Below are 17331 nucleotides of genomic sequence, written 5' to 3'. Positions count from 1 at the left end.
CCAGGGACTCCCTCCATGCCTTTGAGACAATGGTGCACTTTTATTTCTGCTTTGTAGGTGGGCAGGCTGAATAAAGACTCACTGTCCTCAGCTAGCTGGCCAAACTGGGATCAAGCTCCAATTCATTCTAAGCTCCTTCGACCTTCTTTACCACCTTCCCTACCACCTACCCTATCACCTTCCCTACCACCACTGGCTTTAAAGGAATTTTTGAACTTCAGAATCCCAGAGCCCCCGCATGTACTCAAGCCCTGACTGGTTCCCATGCCACTCACCGTCTAACACTCCCATCCACCTTCTCAGACACCTTTTGGTATCTCTACCCATCTTTACCATTCTCTCCAAAACGAACTCATTTTAAACTTTTCCTTACATGCTACACTATACATACGTGTAACTATTTGTATACATGGTGGCACCCTACCTGTGGGTTATTTGGCATTACAATCTAAAGAGCTGGGTAACCCATCTACTATGTACTGCCAGGAGACTATAAAACATAATACAATATTCCTATATTATTTGATAGTTTATCAAATATAAACAGACATTATACATTATGGCCTAATATATCAACCATATACAAAAGCTATTACGATTAATAAGTTTATCAAGCCTGTTGAAGCCTTTGATCACTGGGTGTTTTCTTAACCAACAGATACTAAAAGAACCACCATAACGTGGGAGCATGTCTGATATTAAAAGGGGTTGGTCTTCATTCTCAAGAAAAGTGCAGGAGGACTATTATAGATAGAGTAAGTCTCCCCACTGCTAAGTGAGTGAAGACATAACTCAGCGACATCATGGGACCCCTGACTTGTCAGGTCCATGAATTTGAAGAAATTTACTCCAACTAATACTTAATGATGCCAATTCTGAGCATGCGGCCATATGATTCAATTTATAGGTACCTGATCCAGGACTAAGGACACAGTCTGCACCCTAAGAGCTGGTGCAGATGCAGGCTTCAAGGGCCAGCTTCCACATCTGAGGGAGCCCTGGTGGCACTGAAACTCAGTGGTTACTGCTGATCGTCTGGCATCCAGGGGGAACCTGCTCTCCCAGATGGCCAGAGTCAATCACCACATAAGGCCACTGCACTCAAATTGTAACTAGTCTGAAATCACCTGTTCTGAGTGTAAAATACACACTGGGTTTCCAAAACTTTGTACAAAGAAAAGAATGTAGAATACCTCAATGAGTATATGTTCAAATATTTTGTATCAATTAAATAAAACATTATTAAAATTAATTTCACTTATTTTTTACTTGAATGTGGCTATGAGATAATTTAAAATTACACCTGACTTATTTCTATTGGACAATGCTGTCAAGAACCACGGGACTGTTGGTATGCAACATTTTTTTAACCTACGCAAATGGCAACTTTACATGGATCAACCTAACACTACTATAATTACTAGTATTTGAATGTGGAATGTCTTAGATTTACAGAAAGAGCACATACACCATGTGCCAAGAATAACAGAAGTGGGGAAGGAAAATGATATTTTACTTAGAAACTGATAATTTAAATTTCACTACTTCAGAGAATTAGTCAACCCCATCCTATTCTATGAGACAAATTGGGAAAATACAACTCTACTTCTCAAATGACAGACTTTAAAAATGATACCACATCTCTAATTTGTTCCTTGCTCATCTCACACTTGCCAGGCAAATAATACACACAAATGTTTTATTTTAATAAAAGGGCCTTCCAGGCGGGTAAGCCAAAAGAAGTCAAATGAGTGTCAACATATAGCAGGACCAGAAGAGGCCTGACAAAGTCACCAGCAAGAATAGCAGCAGTGGGGCAGCCTGGGTGGCACAGCGATTTAGCGCCACCTTCAGCCCAAGGCATGATCGTGAAGACCCGGGATCGAGTCCCACATCAGGCTCCCTACGTGGAGCCTGCTTCTCCCTCTGCCTGTGTCTCTGCCTCTCTCTCTCTCTCTTTCTCTCTTACGAATAAATAAATAAAAAATCTTAAAAAAAAAAAAAAAAGCAGCAGTGGCAGTGAGCTGAAGCAGGACTGCCATCTGTACTCAAAAGTGCTAATTGTATGTACACTCTCCATTTACTCATCCAAAGTGGGGAAATGCCTGATGTTTCTCTATTAAAACAACTTGCTAAATAAATAAATAAATAAATAAATAAATAAATAAATAAATAAATAAATAAATAAAAACAACTTGCAGCTATATGGATGCAGACTGAATGTATGCTCATGATCAATGCCAAATATTCTTCCAGAAAATGTGTGAATCTAGAAAAACTGGTGTCCATGGGTTGGCCATTCACAAATTTCAAAACAGCACACCATCCGCAAGCTATCTTCCACCCAAACAGGAGATGGCTGTTCACAAGGAACTGTCCAAAAATAAGGGCAGGGTAGTACAAAGGAACAAACCATACAAGACTTGTAACCCTTCAAATCAGGTGTGGTCAGGTTGCCCCTAGTCAGCTGCAAAGGTATATAGTAAACCCTAAGAAGATCTTCTGGTAAAAATCATTGACTACGTGAGTTAGTTTGTATATCAGACTATTCTCCACCAAAGACTTGTGGAGCAGGGACCATAGTCATGATGCACTATACCATCTTACGATAGCTTTATGAAATTCTAGTTTACAGCTATTTGAAAAGTTCAAAGTCTACATATAAATGTCATTTATTTACATTCTTACCCTGTAGGTTTCCACTGGGCATCATAAATGGCTGAAATCAGATAAGCTGGTTCTCCTACTTTCTCCCCCATCCCAGGGTTATCTTGCAGGAACAGGATTCCCACAGATGGAAGACTTACCAACCACTCATACCGGTAACACATTAAATAGTATCAGTTGAAAAAAAAAAATTTTTTTTTTTAAAAGAACAAGAACAGAGTTTTAAACATACTTTTCTAGAGTGGCAAGCAGGGGATCTGGTTCTGTACTGTTCTGAATTTGTAACATCTGGTCTCTGCTCAGGCGAACAATTTCACAAAGTGACTGTGAAGCATTTGAATGCCGCTAAAGGAAAAAAGTACAATTTTAACTATAAAACACATAAAATGTCAAATTTATAAGAAAACGATAGCAAGGAAATTGCTTAAGAAATAACACAAATTAACAATGGCCCTAAGAAGCTGCAGTGAGTAAAAAGTCAAGCTCAGAAAAGTAATGTAGGTCGACACAGGAGGATTTGGTTCTGCCAGGGTAATGAACTTCACATAACAATACTGCACGATACAGATCACTTTATGTAGGCACATGGGATCAAAGTTCTGGCAGCAGAAAATTTCTACAACTGAAAACTTGAAAAAGACACACCCCCAATATACAGCTGACCTTTGAACAGCATGGGTTTGAAGTGCACAAGTTCACTTACACGCGGATTTTCTCAATATGGTAGAGTACTTATTTAAATGTATTTTCTCTTACGATTTTCTTAATAACATTTTCTTTTCCCTGGTTTGCTTTACTGTAAAAATATGATAGGTAACAGATGTACAAAATATGTGTTAGTTGATGATTTACCTTACTGGTAAGGATTACAGCTAATAGCAGGCTATTAGCAGTCAAGTTTTATGGAGTCCAAAGTTTTATATGGATTTCTGATTTCATATGGGGGTTGGCACCCCAACCCATGTTGTTCAAAGGTCAATTATATATACTTTTATCAGCATAGAAGCTAATAAATCAGCACTGATTAAAAAAAAAGTCAAATATAGCTTTCTGGAATATACCAATGGATAAGAAATACTGCATCTTCTCCCACTGTTATCATACAGTTTTCGCCTTATAGGAAAGGTCTAAAGTCAGCCCCCAAATGCATTATGTCTCATGGCACATGGCACTGAGCACAGTCCACAGACTGAGCAGCTATGTGCCCAGCACAGGGAAACAATGAAATGCCAGCACTGACAACACACACCAACATATCAAAATCTACTGACTAGAATTAGGAATTTAACATTTCCTTAATAAATATAAACTGGTCTGTATGATTTTAGCATATAATTTATCACTTAATACAAAAGAGAAGTATTAATAGGACTTTCCAAAGGCAAAATTAACTTTCTTGCAAGTCAAGTAAAGAAGGTGCTAATGCCTCAAATGCTTTGTCCTTCAAAAGAAGAGAGAAAAAAAAAAGAGCTGCAGACTTGGGCTTCTCTTTCATCAGTTTCTTCTGAGCCTTGTAGAAAGGCAGAATTTCCTGCTGGGCAATCAAGTTCTTCTGTTCAAGAACGTGAAATCCTAGCAATAGGCAAGCCTCGTCCATGGACATGTATTCCCTGTGAATAGGAGAGGTCAAGCCCTCATCATCACTCTCCATGGCCCACACTGACCACACTTGTATCACACAGGAAACATGCTCAGGAACCATAAGAGGCGTTATCAGCCCACTCAGACTGCAGGCTCCTTCTAAACAGGACTTCTCCCACTCCACACCCAATACAGGTACATACTGGAATGTGTTCTGAATGTTAACAGGAATGACACTGCACCAGAGCACCAGATGCACTGTCCCAAGGGGAAGATGGGGAATCAGTGGCACATTTAATGATTAACTTGGCAGAGGGAAGGGGTTGTTTTAGATGAACTCCAGGTATCAGAAATTTTTGAATATACCAGAGTAGAGGGGCTAAGTCAAAATGAGTGAGAATTTCCTCTGGTTATACACTTTTACCTTTGTGCTAATTCTTCCATGGTGCTCACTCTTCAATCTCACTGGCAACCTCTGTCATACAAGAAGGTCACTTGACCTTCCCATGACATATCCTGCATATCTACTTCGCAGAAAGGAGGCTGAGCAGTAGAGAGCTGTCATGTCAATAGGCAGAAATGGCGAAATACCAGCAAGTCCATTGGGCTCAGGCTGCAACAAAGGGTGGCAACAAGAATAGCAGCAGAGCAGAAGAGCAGACAACTTCCTCCACAGGGGCCGATGGGCTAGGCTAATCCTGGAGACCCGACCCAGACGAACATCCTCTCAGCACAGAGCTCAGTCTTCAAACTCCAGAGCAGCTTCAATCCTATATTGCCAAGCCAATCCCCAGCACCAGGGACAAAGCCAAACCTGCTGGTGCCAGAGCCAGGCCAACAAGTATGACCGCCAAGGGTCCAACACTTAGGGGTTCAACGGTGGCAAAGATTCTGAGGTGCTGCCAGGAGAGCTTTAGCCAGAACAGAAAACCCAAGTGCAGATGTGGCTACACCATTTGGGCTAATGATGTGTATACAAGGAGAAAGAAATAGGATGGATGAGGTCTGTGACAAAGTTAAGCAGATTCAGCACAAAATCCCAGCTCCAGAAGATGGAGGTAGAACCATTTTCCAAATTTTGGAGCTATTTTCCATATTTCTGAAGATGATCTACACATCAGCAAAATGTAATATTTTTTAAAGCTTTGGGGTCTTAGAAAATTGCCCACTTTAAGAATGCCAGATTATACCTGTCGTCTACATCCATGTCTCATACAATTAAGATTAAGCACTATGCTCAAATAAAAAGGTTTCAATTTAAAAAAAAAAAAATCAAGTTTACAGTCACACAGAAGAACTTACATCTTCTTCTTGCGATGGATGAACTATTTCCACAAGTCTCTGGATAATTTGCTCCTCATTTAACCACTGTAAAACACATTGTAGAGGTAATCATAGCAATGCGTGGCTCTTGTTCAAGCCCCAATGAAGATTAACATACTTGGAAATATCCATCACATTTTAAGTAGAATGTTACAGGTTTCTCTGGACTTTGAACACTACAGGAAATTAAAAGTCCCCCAAGGAAAATGCCAGTGAATATATTATTTAAACAGTAGCCAACAGTACAAACTATGCCCCAAATTACAATTCCCACTTAAAAAATTCTAACATCAGCTTCTTAGCCACAGGGTAATTCTCAGACACTAAGCACTAAAAAGGTCTGTATTTTGTTTGAGGGTGTGTGTGTGTGTAATTTATAGATTTTCTATAAGACGGTATTCACCCTAAGACAGTTTCACAGGGGCTTTGGGTAGCTCAGTCAGTTAAGTGTCCTGATTTGGGCTCAGGTCATGATTTCAGGGTCAAGCTCCATGCTCAGAGGCAAATCTGCTGAAGATCCTCTCTCTCCCTCTCCTACTATCCCTCCCCTTACACACGCACGCTCTTGCTCTCTGTCAAATAAATCTTACAAAAAAAAAAAAAGACAGAAAAATTGAGAAAAGCATGATTTAGTATCAACCCTCTTAAAACATCGTAAGTTAAAACATGAACTTTCAGACTCCAAAACCAAAACAGCCACAGGAGACATGGGGGGCAGGGCACCACAGCAGGAGAGTTTATCTGCCCAGTCAGGAGTTAGTAAAGAGCTAGTATCCTGCCTAGGCAACCTCTTTCTCACCTACACGTGAAGTAGTGCTGTAAATGAAAATAGGAGAAGAATAAGGAAGAATAAATTAAATATCAGCTAGCAGAATGTTAGGCAGGAACAGAAACACCATACTAAACAAGACATTTACAACCAAGAAAGGACACAGAAACAAAAACAGCCCGAGAACAAAACCCAAAGGTTAAAGGGAAATTGGAGGAAGTAGGGAGGCACAGGGCTGGGGAGCAAGGAATCAAACACAATTTGCTAAGGGCAGAGCTGCCTGCTCCCGAAGGAGAAAGGTGCCCAAGGAAAATGCAAACAAAGCTGCTAGAGGGTAAAGCTACTAGAGGTCCAACTTTACATTTTAAGATCAATTTTTAAAGGGGCACAGGAATCACCCTCCTGGGGATCTTGCGAAAATGCAGATTTTTATTCAGTAAGGCAGAGGTAAGGCCTGGGGCCATCCTTTAGTAGCAAGGGAGGGGTGGGGGCAGTTCCTGACCACCAAGAAAGAAGGAAAGAAGCTTTGTGAGCTAGGGAAGGATCAGCCCCACACTCCTACTGCCTGCAGAGCCACTAATAAGCACTCCCCCAGGGCGGGCACCCAAGTCAAAGTTTCTAACTACTCTTCCCCTAACCTAGGTCTGTATTAACTGCCTATCACCATATCCCTCCAGAAGTGCATCTATTCCTTTAGAAATTGCCCTAAAATTCAACCCAGAAGTGGCCAAAGGAATTCTAAGAAACTATATTTAATAATTTTCTCCCAGAGCAATCCAAATATAAAGCTGACCCTCCCTCCCCCTTGCCCTCAACAATCTTTTCTGGAATCCTCAACATGTTGAGAAAAAATATCCACAAGAAGACATCTAAAAGGAACCAGCACCCCAATTTAGGGTTCCTTCCCACCGGTAACTCCAAGACATTCACTAGATACCCTCAGCTGGTGTCCTCACAATGACCAGGTTCTCCAGACTCAGCTCTGACTCCTCCCCCTCACACAAACACGCATCCAGGCATGCCTGCTCACCTCTGCAGAACATGCCCTTTCCTGGAATACTACCTTACAGAACCTCCTACCTCTCTCCTCTGGTTCTTTGAATCTTTAATTAAAATTGGCATTTCCAACAGAACTTACTTCAAAGAAATTAGTAAATGCTAGGGTTCAAGGCTGAGTGTTAAGGATGGAACAGATTGGGGAAGGTCCTGGAAGAAGGCAGTGAAAAGAAGGAGAGTGGAGGAGACAGAAGACAAGAAGGGGCAAAGATAAAAGCCTGTGAGAAATCTCATCTTCCAGTCACTCATACTCTCCCTGTTCCCACCCAAATTCCACCTAAGACAGCTCTTCAAGAGGCACACATTTCCTAAAATAACCCTCTACCAAAATTTTACAATGTGTGCTTTTGGAAATAACCCCCATTCTCCTTCCTATTCTATGATCCAAACAACCCACAAGAGGAAAGTTACCCTGAAGGCTGATTTCTTGGAAATACCTGCCCCCATCTCTGCAGCCATGACCCTGAAGTGTGATCACACTCCCAAGAGTGACGGCCCACAGTATCCTCAGATGAGATGCGTAACTCCCAATCTTCTGCTCTTACCACCAGACCAGCTCTAAACACATCCTCAACCCATTCTACCACCCCACTCCCACTGAAAATCAAACCAGTAAAGGGTAAAGGACGCTTCACAAAGAAACTTCCCAGGCACCTCTGGATGTGCACATCTCAGAAACTAATCCTGCAAAGTCAGAATCTCTTTCTACCTAGGAACAACCTTCCTTCCCCACTCCACCCTCCTCTCTGCCCCCGCCTTACCTCCTAGTTTCCCAGACAACCTTCCTCTCCAACCCCCTGGAATCCCTCCCAGCACCCAGCAGCCCTGTGGGCTCCTGGGCCACTTCCCACCCCAGTGAAGGTGTCCTAATTCTACTCACATTCAGCACATCTTGCCTGGGCTGTGGAGGCTCGATGCATGTCAGGAGCCTGAGCAACAAATCCATGATGGCCGAAGTTCCTATGTGCTTTATTATAAGGTCTACAAAATCACGTTTCTTCTTTAAGAAATCCACAATCTAGAGGAGAACAAACCAAACCTGAAAGACACGTAACTGGGGAACTGTGAACTTTAGCATGTATTCCACCTCACCCCTCAAATTGTTGGCTCTCAAATCCCACCACCACCTGAAGTTGATGAATGGTAAATGCTGAATTAGTAATCACATATAAAATTGGAAAGTCCACTATAATTGTTATAGAATGCAAAAGCTCCTTAGGAAAAAACCTCTCAAATTATCACACATTTATATCACACTATATAAATACACTGTAACATTATTTCTCTCATATAAATACACCATAACATTATTTCTATTCACTTTCATTATTAATTTTCAAAGAATAAGGATAACTTAATAGCCCATAAAGAGCAAAGAATGTATCATAAAACTGTTTATGGATAAAGCAAGTTCATTAGACTTTGCACTAAAATGAAGGATAAATCTTCAAAATCCTAATTAGTCTCTCGCAAGTAAGAAAAAAAAATTCAAAGCATCAAGTATTTTTAGGTCACTCTAAGTGGCTAACTCACCTGCTATAGCAACATCACATTTGGGTTTTATGTCAGCAGTCCCTCTGACTAGATTAACAAGAGGGGGAATGCAGAAAAGACGGGTGGCTACACAGAAGAGACAAGAGAAGCTACAACTACAATCAGGGTGTCTCTTCTGTACAAGAAGAAGAGGGAGAGCGTTCTGTCCTTCACGTGCCTCCTGTCCATATGCACCAAGTGTCTCTTCAAAAGTCCTCAAAGCAACATGGCCAGTGTGGCAGCAGCTAAGTCTCACCAAAATCTCTCAGGAGGCCCTAACATGGGGCTGACCACTCAGCATTCTAGACGAGGAAAACAAGGTACAGATCAGTTAAGCATCTTGCTAGAGCCAAACCATGGCTGCCCTGAGGATTAAGCTTAGATTTGTATGCCACAAAAGCCACAATCCTGCCATTATCCCACATGAGGAAGGCTATGAGCCAGAGATGAACAAAACCTGCTTCATCCTCTCCAGTGCAAATGCGGGAGCAATGATCCCATGAGGATCCTCTGAACAGTAAGGTTAGGTATTACAATATAAACCTCAAGAAGTTATATACAATTCATCCACTCATAACTGAGTCACACAGTTGTTTTAAAAGCACAATAGAGGAGAAAAGAAGAAAAAGTCAGACATAACCAAAATATTGCATGATTCAGTGGCAAAAGCACTAGCCCAGGAGCCCAAAGGCACCGAGTATGGCCAGTATTGTGGACAGCACAGCAAGGATTAAAGGTGTCCTAGATCAAGGACAACACTGTGGAGATGCTAACCTCCCCCCCGCCCAACACTGAAGGTATCCCGTAGCTGAACATCCTCCCTGTGAGCTAATGAACGACTGCATTGGCTAAGCCCCTGCCATCACCTGCAGTTGCATCAATCTTCACTAACATCACAAGACGAGAAATCTTCACTGGCAATCTTAATTCTCAAATGGAGAGAGGTGAAGAACGAGGGTGACTGAATTCTCTCATTTTCATTCCAAAAGTCCCAAGCCAAGAAGCACAAAGAACCATGGAACGACTGAGCCCCTTTCCCGGAATGTACTCGGCATATGCCATGAACACCTGTGCATACCCGTCTGACCTGGAAGGACAGCACAAGCACTGAGAGTCCCAGAAAGTTTCAAGTGTATTCTCACTTGATATAAAAGGTCTGGTGAACTCTTTGATGGGGTCTAAGGGATGATATCTCAGACACAGACATAGAATGAACGGACTTGTGCCCCTCCTTGGAAACTTGTGGTGGTACCACCCTCTCTATCTCTTGTCTAGATCATTAATGAGCAAAATATAGAATAATTTTTTTCTCTAATATAATTTGGTTTGGGACAGGAAGTCTTGGTGGCAGAAGTGGGATACTAACCTTAGGCCCCAGTTTACCAACTACCTATCTTCTCCTTCTTCTACTTATTTAAAACTTTCAGGATGTAATTTCAGGAAAAAAGTTTATTCCTCAGCCCAAACTTCTGTTTCCCCTCAACCCTAACTGCAAAGAAAAAATAAAATTGCAGATATAAAAATAAAGTAATAAAATAATAAAATAAAATAAAATAAAATAAAATAAAATAAAATAAAATAAAATAAAATAAAATAAAATAAAATGTCTGGTGAGACCTGGGGCCCTGAACTTGGGCTCCCCTTGCATCGAATGAAGAGAAAAAAAGCATGATGAAGGTGGAAGGCCTGTGTCAGTAAAGGCTACAACCACCTGAAAGGACCAGTACCTTGTGTTGATGGGACGGCGTGCACTTTGCTAGAACGCTCAGTGGGACTATTATTTCTCACCAGAAGGCGGAAGAGGGAAAGACAGCCTGTATTACAGTAATCATGATTTGGGGATTACTATCTAAGAAAAAAGAACCTCAATTCCAATACATTTAGGAGGATAATCCTTCCTAATTAAGAACATGAAAGAACAATCTTGTCTTTCTAAAATAAAACATGCATCCACTTTGCCTTGGCAAAGGACAGACATACTATGCCTAAAATAGTTCCATCCCTCCACGTCTGCTGACAGCAAGGATGGGTCACGGACCCTGTTCTCCATGGGGAAGAAGCCAGGCCCAGCTGGTCTGACCAACTGCAGTTCTGGCATCACACTCTTGCTTGCCACGCTCTGGCAGGTCTGTTTGTATTAGAGCCTCGGAGCTCTTGCTGCTCCTTGGGTGCCTATTTCCAGAAGTGGATCATAATCTCCTGGTAAGCACATCCTTCTTCACACCAGTATCCACTAGAGCAGTGACTCTCAAATTTTAGTATGCATCAGTCATCTAGAAGGCTTATTAAAAATTCCAAATCACTGGGCCCCACCCTCAGAGTGTCTGATTCATTAGGCGTGAGGTGGGGCTTACAAACTTGCATTTCTAACAATTCTCAGGTGGTACTCATGCTGCTGGTCAAAAAACCATACTTTAAGAACCACTACCTATGTAACAGGCCCTCGGAAAATCAATTTCCTAATAATATCTGAGTTGTTGAGGAACAAAACAGATGTGAGCGGTGGGGGTGGGTGGGGGGAAGGGGAGGAGCAGAGGGAGGGGCAGTTCCTGCCACAACAGTAAAGGAGGATTTTCTGCCCAGCACTACTGGACAGAACAACAGTCTAAACAGAGAAGTCTAGGGCACCTGGTGGGCTCAGTAGGTCAAATGTCTGATTTTAGCTCAGACATTATTATAATAATAAAAAAAATAAACAAAGATGTCCAAGCTAAACACTTAAGTTCTTAAGTGGAATCAAAATAGAAAATAATCACCATATGTATAAACTAATCATCGATTACATTTATGGAAATGCTTTTTCATTTAAAGCTTCATCTGTGTTGTGGTCATTTGAGGGGAAAAAAAAAATAAACTAACTGTCGCTTCACCAGAGTCACTATGGAACCTGGATGGAAGGCCCACTCAGAATACTGAAGCAACAAAATTACTGGGGGATCATCAGCCCTAATACTTACCTTCTGGAAAATGATATTTACCTGTTCTGGTTTTCTGCTGATAAGAATACTGAGCACCTTGCTGAAGAAACTGGCAAGTAGCGGGTTCAAGGGGGAGTCGTTTAGGAGGAAGCTATATAACCTCATGAGCAAGGACTCGTCTTCCCCCAACCTATCGTTCATCTGGGAGACATCAGAAGTGAGCAACTCACAAGATATATTTGGGTACCTAGAAGAACAGGACACTTGCATCATCATCTGTATTAACAGTTTCATTATAGAAAGTAAAACATAAATCCGAAAGGCTTCCTAAAATTTTGTGAAAAATAACAAAATCACCTCTGAATTAGGAAATTTTAATCCATTCTGTCCAACCTCTAAATTAAAGTGAAATTCTCTACTGCATCTATAAAGTTACTTCTAAAGCAAGTTTCAACAGGATACACTTTCCCCAACAAAACTAGAGCACACCTAGGACTCGGGAAGCTTGGGAGGCCATGCTGCGGGACAGGGTGTGGGCCTTCTTGGACAGGACTGGCCAGATGAGGCAGGTAAGAGCCAGCAGCCTGCTCTGGCAGGAAAGTGGCAGAGCTGGTAGGACAACCATAGGGGACACTGGTTTCCAGGAAACTGCACTACACACAGTACGACACAGTACCTCCTTAACTACTTAAGACACATTCAGGTTTCAAGACCCATCAGCCACCTTTATTTTCACAGGAGTTGCAAATGTACTAGAAAGCTCTTTTGGGGGGCTCATCAAGTATTCAGTCTATATTACACCATAAGAGAATAAATATTCTAACATAGGGAACTGGAGAACAGGACATCAGCCTGAGTCACCCAAATGGGAAAGTTGTGTACAAAACACAAGCTCTCATGCCAGCCATCCCAGCCTTCCAAGGTCTTCCAGGGCTTAGCCCACTGACAGGTCTCACTGCTGTGGGTCACAGACCTCTTCCACAGACCCCACAGCCCTGGAAATACCTGCACCCCTATATCATGCTTGCCTCTGACCATCAGAGCTCTCTCTCTCTCTGAAAACCAGACAGCTGATCCATTTTCTCCACTCACTCCTTTTACCACAATCTCTCTTCCGTTTTTAACAGCAACAAAGGCAGACTCCAAGGCCGGTCCACATGACATTCTCTACCACCCCCAATTTCATTTATCTGCTCTTTTTTCCTCCTTGTCAAGCAGCCAGGATCCAGTACCAACTAGTCATCTGGAGTGGCAAGTCAAAGGCTGGCTGGACAGGAAGGTGACAAAATAGCCACAGATTGCTGTATGACAAGAGAGAGGCAAGGACTGTAGTCTGAAATAGAGACAACACCCTTTGAGGCACCCAAGATAAGCAAGGGCTGCTTGCTCTGAGGCCACTGGCTCAAGAGGCTACCGGCCACAGACCAGAAGGCCGCAGACCCTAAGAGGGTCTGGTGTGAGGCTGGGAGATGTAACAGTATGAGAATGTCCCCAAGTGAACCTTTGTAGGGAGGAAGAGAAAGGAAAAGAAAGACAACAGAACTGGCAGGTGTGTGGGCATGAAGATCATATTATCAAATAGCTGTCTTCTGTGGCTCAGTCAAATTAAAGCCTTTCCTCCTTACTTTATGAAATATGTGGGCTCAAAGATGCCATAATAGAAAGTTGTCATTATGCCAGGGCAGGATGATGCAGTGGTTGCAGGTGCGGCTTCTGGACTCACACTACCTAGGTTCAGACTCTGTCCCTGCTATTTACAAGCTGCATGACCTTGGACAAGTTACTTAACCTTCCTGGCCTCAGTTTTCAAGTCTGTAAAATTAAGAAAGTAACCTTTACACCTCATGGAGAAGGATAACACAAAATACTGAGAAAAAGATGGCCTAGAATAAACAAAACCTAGCTGTTTTTATTCTTCTGTATTTTCTAATTTATAAAACTTCTGAAATACTGCTGTAGGGGGCTAGGGGGTGCACTGTCTCAAATGCCCCAATTTGAAACTGCTGGCAAGTAAAGCACAGGTAAAAGACAGTAGACCTCAAGTGAGGCTGCAAACCAAATGCATAGAGTGTTCTCCAAATTCTGACACACAAGGTCCAGAACAGAGCATGGGCATTTAAAATATCTTTTTTATGAAATTTTCACCTATTTTCCCACAGTGACCGAGACATATGATCTAGCTAAAGCAGCACATGTAAAGGGTCTGGGCCCTATACGTAAGGTTCAAAGTCCTGGTTCCAGACAGGCTGGGGCTCTTCTCTCTTTCCTAAACATTAAACTAGCTCTAAAACACCCAAAGACCCCCTCCATTTCTCCCCTCCCCCACTGTATGCTCTGACCTCAATTCCTCTGTAGTGAGAACACAGAAGCAAACAGAAGAGAACTGCACACCAACCTACATCTGGGCTTCTTCCTCCTCCCTACCCACAGAGCTGACTCTGCTCCTAAAGCCACCCTTCACTTGCCCTTTTGATTGCATGGCCTCCCACCTACTCAGGCACAGTACATCCCTGGATGTCCCACTCCCTGTTCCTTCTTTTCCCTCAGTACTGCATGGCTCTCATCAGCATATAAATGTCCCACTATTTTTCCCACAGGGATAAAAACACCACCACACCTTTACTGACTCCCATCTGCCTACAGCACCCACTTTCTCTCTCTGCTCCTTTTCTGGGAGACTCTTGAAAGAGCTGTCTCTGCTTTGTCGCTAGTTCTCCTGAAAGACATTCCAGCCAGGCTTTCACCTTCAGCACTCCAGAAAACCTACACTGATGGGGCCACGTGCTCTGTGTTGCAAGCGCCAATGGTCACGTGTCCAGTCAATAGCAGGCCCTCAACCCACCTGTCCATCCCTCTGTCCTGAAGCCTGGCTTCCCTTAGCTTTCAGGGTGGCAGTCCCTCCTGGTTCTTCTTCTCCCCTACCTCTCCTCCTCTGCAGTCCCTCTGTAGGAACCTTGACTCAACCAACGGCACCTTAGCTTTAGGATTTATTATATTACTTAAAGCCCTATTCTCAAAGTTCTTTTAGTTCAAATTTCTGCTAAATTATTTAGAACTGAGAGATCTGTCATTATGATTAAAAAGATCAGTGCAAAATGACAAATGTTTAATACCCTGTATATGATCACTGACTTAGAACAGTGTGAGTTCAGTTCACATGTGTAACTAATAAAGTTATGAGGTTCACAAAATACAGCAATAACTCTATCACCCAGACTCTATAAACACTAGTCTAAATTTCCTGAGATGACCACAGGTCAATCTCAACCTCGAAAAGCTTTCAGATCCCATATGAAATACACCTCTGCGTATCCAGCCAGGCATATCATGTATCTCTTGCACAGCTGGTGTCTCCATCTCGGCCAGAACCGTAGCACAGACCTCATCTGCCCAGCATAAGTCATGTTCCCTCACAATGGTGCCATCCAGAAGACTGTGTGTCCAGGGAGGCACATCTGTTCCCTCAACTTCAAAGGTAGTACACACACACACATTAAAAAAAAAAAAAAAAAAAAAAAACTGGCAAGGCAATACTACAAAAGCCATGACTACTTTTTGGTAAAATAAGCACCTAAGGTGTGGTATGCCTATTCTTCCCAGTTAAAGAGGTATTAACTTCATTCAGTTGGTGAGAAAACTGACACCAGAAGGGCAAGTCCTTTGGCTCACCTTCTCTAAGAGGGGGGATACAACAACCCTCCAGGTGGGCTCAATGTAAAGCCCACAGCACATGGCTCCCACTAGGATGAGTCCCTTGACAAGCAGCACCCACGTGTGCTGGCTCACACGTGAAGGGAATTCCCAAACAGCAAAGTGTCTGTCTTCTGGGGCATGGGAGTACACTAGTATTCAGGCTGCCACATTTCTTTCCTCTTCTTTTTTTAGGGGACTGATCTGCGTGGATGCTGTTGCTAATGCTAGATGTCCATCTTAATGGCCGCCAAAGAACATAACCTCACCTGATTGAAAGTCCAAGCCACCAGCACTTGAAAGCATTAAAAAGTATTATTTCTCTGACAGCAAAACTCTCCCCACAAAGAAAGAAAAAGATATTTGAAAAGAGGAACAGACTGGGGAAGGGGGCGGGGGGGGGGGGGGGGAGAATCTACTAAAAGTCTTAATTCTCCCTATTCCATTAAGTTTATTTAATGCATAATCAATGACTTTTTGTTCCTAAATCTGTCCTACTTTCTGGGGAGGAGGGAAAGTATCAAATATTTCAATTAGAGTTGGAGACGGAAAGAGAGTTCACTGAAACTTCAATACTTTCAATGCACATGGAGTGCTCACTAAGAGTTTCCAGACATGTGTAGTCCAAGTGTTGAAAGAGACAGTGATAAAGGGCCCCATCCACTACTGTTCTACTGTGAGCAAACTGGCAAGGAGGACATAAACCTGCTACAGTCATCCAAGGCACTAGCTACTTAAATTCAGCTCCGCTGATGTTCATCAAGATCCATTCCCTTATCATAAGCTAACAAGTCAGAATTTCTTGTATCAGCCATAGTCTTCATAGCCCAAGCTCTGGCTTAGATTTGGCATGTGATCTGGGACGGTCACATAATTTCTATCTTCCTATTTGCAAAGAAGAGAAAATACTTACTTGAATCGTCTTACTATTTTCAGAAACTTCCATCACTGTTCACAAAGCACTTTGCCCTTCCACAAAGCCTTCTGACTGCAATTTAGAACACTCATTTTAAAAAACCATGTGATTCACTGGACATGGTTCTAGAATGCATTACATGCTCCACTCAGTCTGTCACTTTTGACCATTTTAACACTCTAAATGGTCTACAACAGCCCTGGGGAATTGCTGGACAACAAGAGTAATACTCTACCCCCACTTCACTTCAGTCCCACCCTAAAGAGAAGATTGAATTTTCTTACTTGTATCTGATCTTTTCATCCATGTCTTGAGGTGGTTCTTCTATAATGAATGAGACTAAATCTTCGAGACATTCTGCTTTTAACAGAAACTCTATAAGTTTGCGGTTCTGAGCTTTACATTCCTGTAAAACATCTTCCTCATCCATTAACTCCTTCAGTGTTACATCTTCTCTTTCTAGAAGTGTGTCTATGTGGGATGATGAATGAAGATCAAATTTCCAAAACATGCTGGTCTAAACAAAATGCAGAGAGTATTTCAAATAAAATTTCAACTTCACATATTAATTTTTCAAATTTCAGTTGAATTTTACAGTCTATAATGCCAACTTGAGTCACATAAGTAAAATGTGTCATATTGAACATATTTAAAACACTTTGTAAAGGAGTAAAATCAACAGGACTTTTCCTTCTCAGAAAATAGTTTTATTAACAAAAATTTTTGACTTAAAAATGCTGAAAGAATGCTTAAACTTGGGATGATTTAAACCTACAAAATTAACCCATCCACACTTTGTTGAGAATTTAACGCTGGGAGGGGTGCTTGGATGGCTCAGTCAGGTAAGTGTCTGACTCTTGATCTCGGCTCAGGTCTTG

General features: G+C 42.1%; 1 protein-coding gene across 50 annotated transcripts in view; it reads right to left on the bottom strand.

The window, feature by feature from the left end:
* Positions 1–17331, bottom strand: part of PPP6R3 (protein phosphatase 6 regulatory subunit 3) — a 144931-nt gene that overhangs the window by 60617 nt on the left and 66983 nt on the right. For 25 of the 50 annotated variants that reach the window (XR_003235835.2, XR_012001647.1, XR_012001649.1 and 22 more), the window contains 5 exons: positions 16738–16970; positions 11908–12094; positions 8277–8414; positions 5551–5616; positions 2900–3012 (listed from right to left, as the gene is read on the bottom strand). Coding sequence is in view for 27 of the 50 variants with exons in the window: in XM_026004235.2 (XP_025860020.1) it covers positions 2900–3012; positions 5551–5616; positions 8277–8414; positions 11908–12094; positions 16738–16964 (731 nt within the window). In the remaining 23 variants the exon portion in view is untranslated. Of the gene's footprint in view, positions 1–2899; positions 3013–5550; positions 5748–8276; positions 8415–11907; positions 12095–16737; positions 16971–17331 lie in introns of all 50 variants that reach the window. The other 25 variants (XR_012001667.1, XR_012001657.1, XR_012001659.1 and 22 more) reach the window with 5 other exon arrangements.

The sequence above is a fragment of the Vulpes vulpes genome, chromosome 5, assembly GCF_048418805.1.
Source record: "Vulpes vulpes isolate BD-2025 chromosome 5, VulVul3, whole genome shotgun sequence".
Lineage (NCBI taxonomy): Eukaryota > Metazoa > Chordata > Mammalia > Carnivora > Canidae > Vulpes > Vulpes vulpes.
The sequence above is the reverse complement of the archived record's forward strand: the minus strand, read 5'-3'. Positions and strand labels throughout refer to the sequence as shown.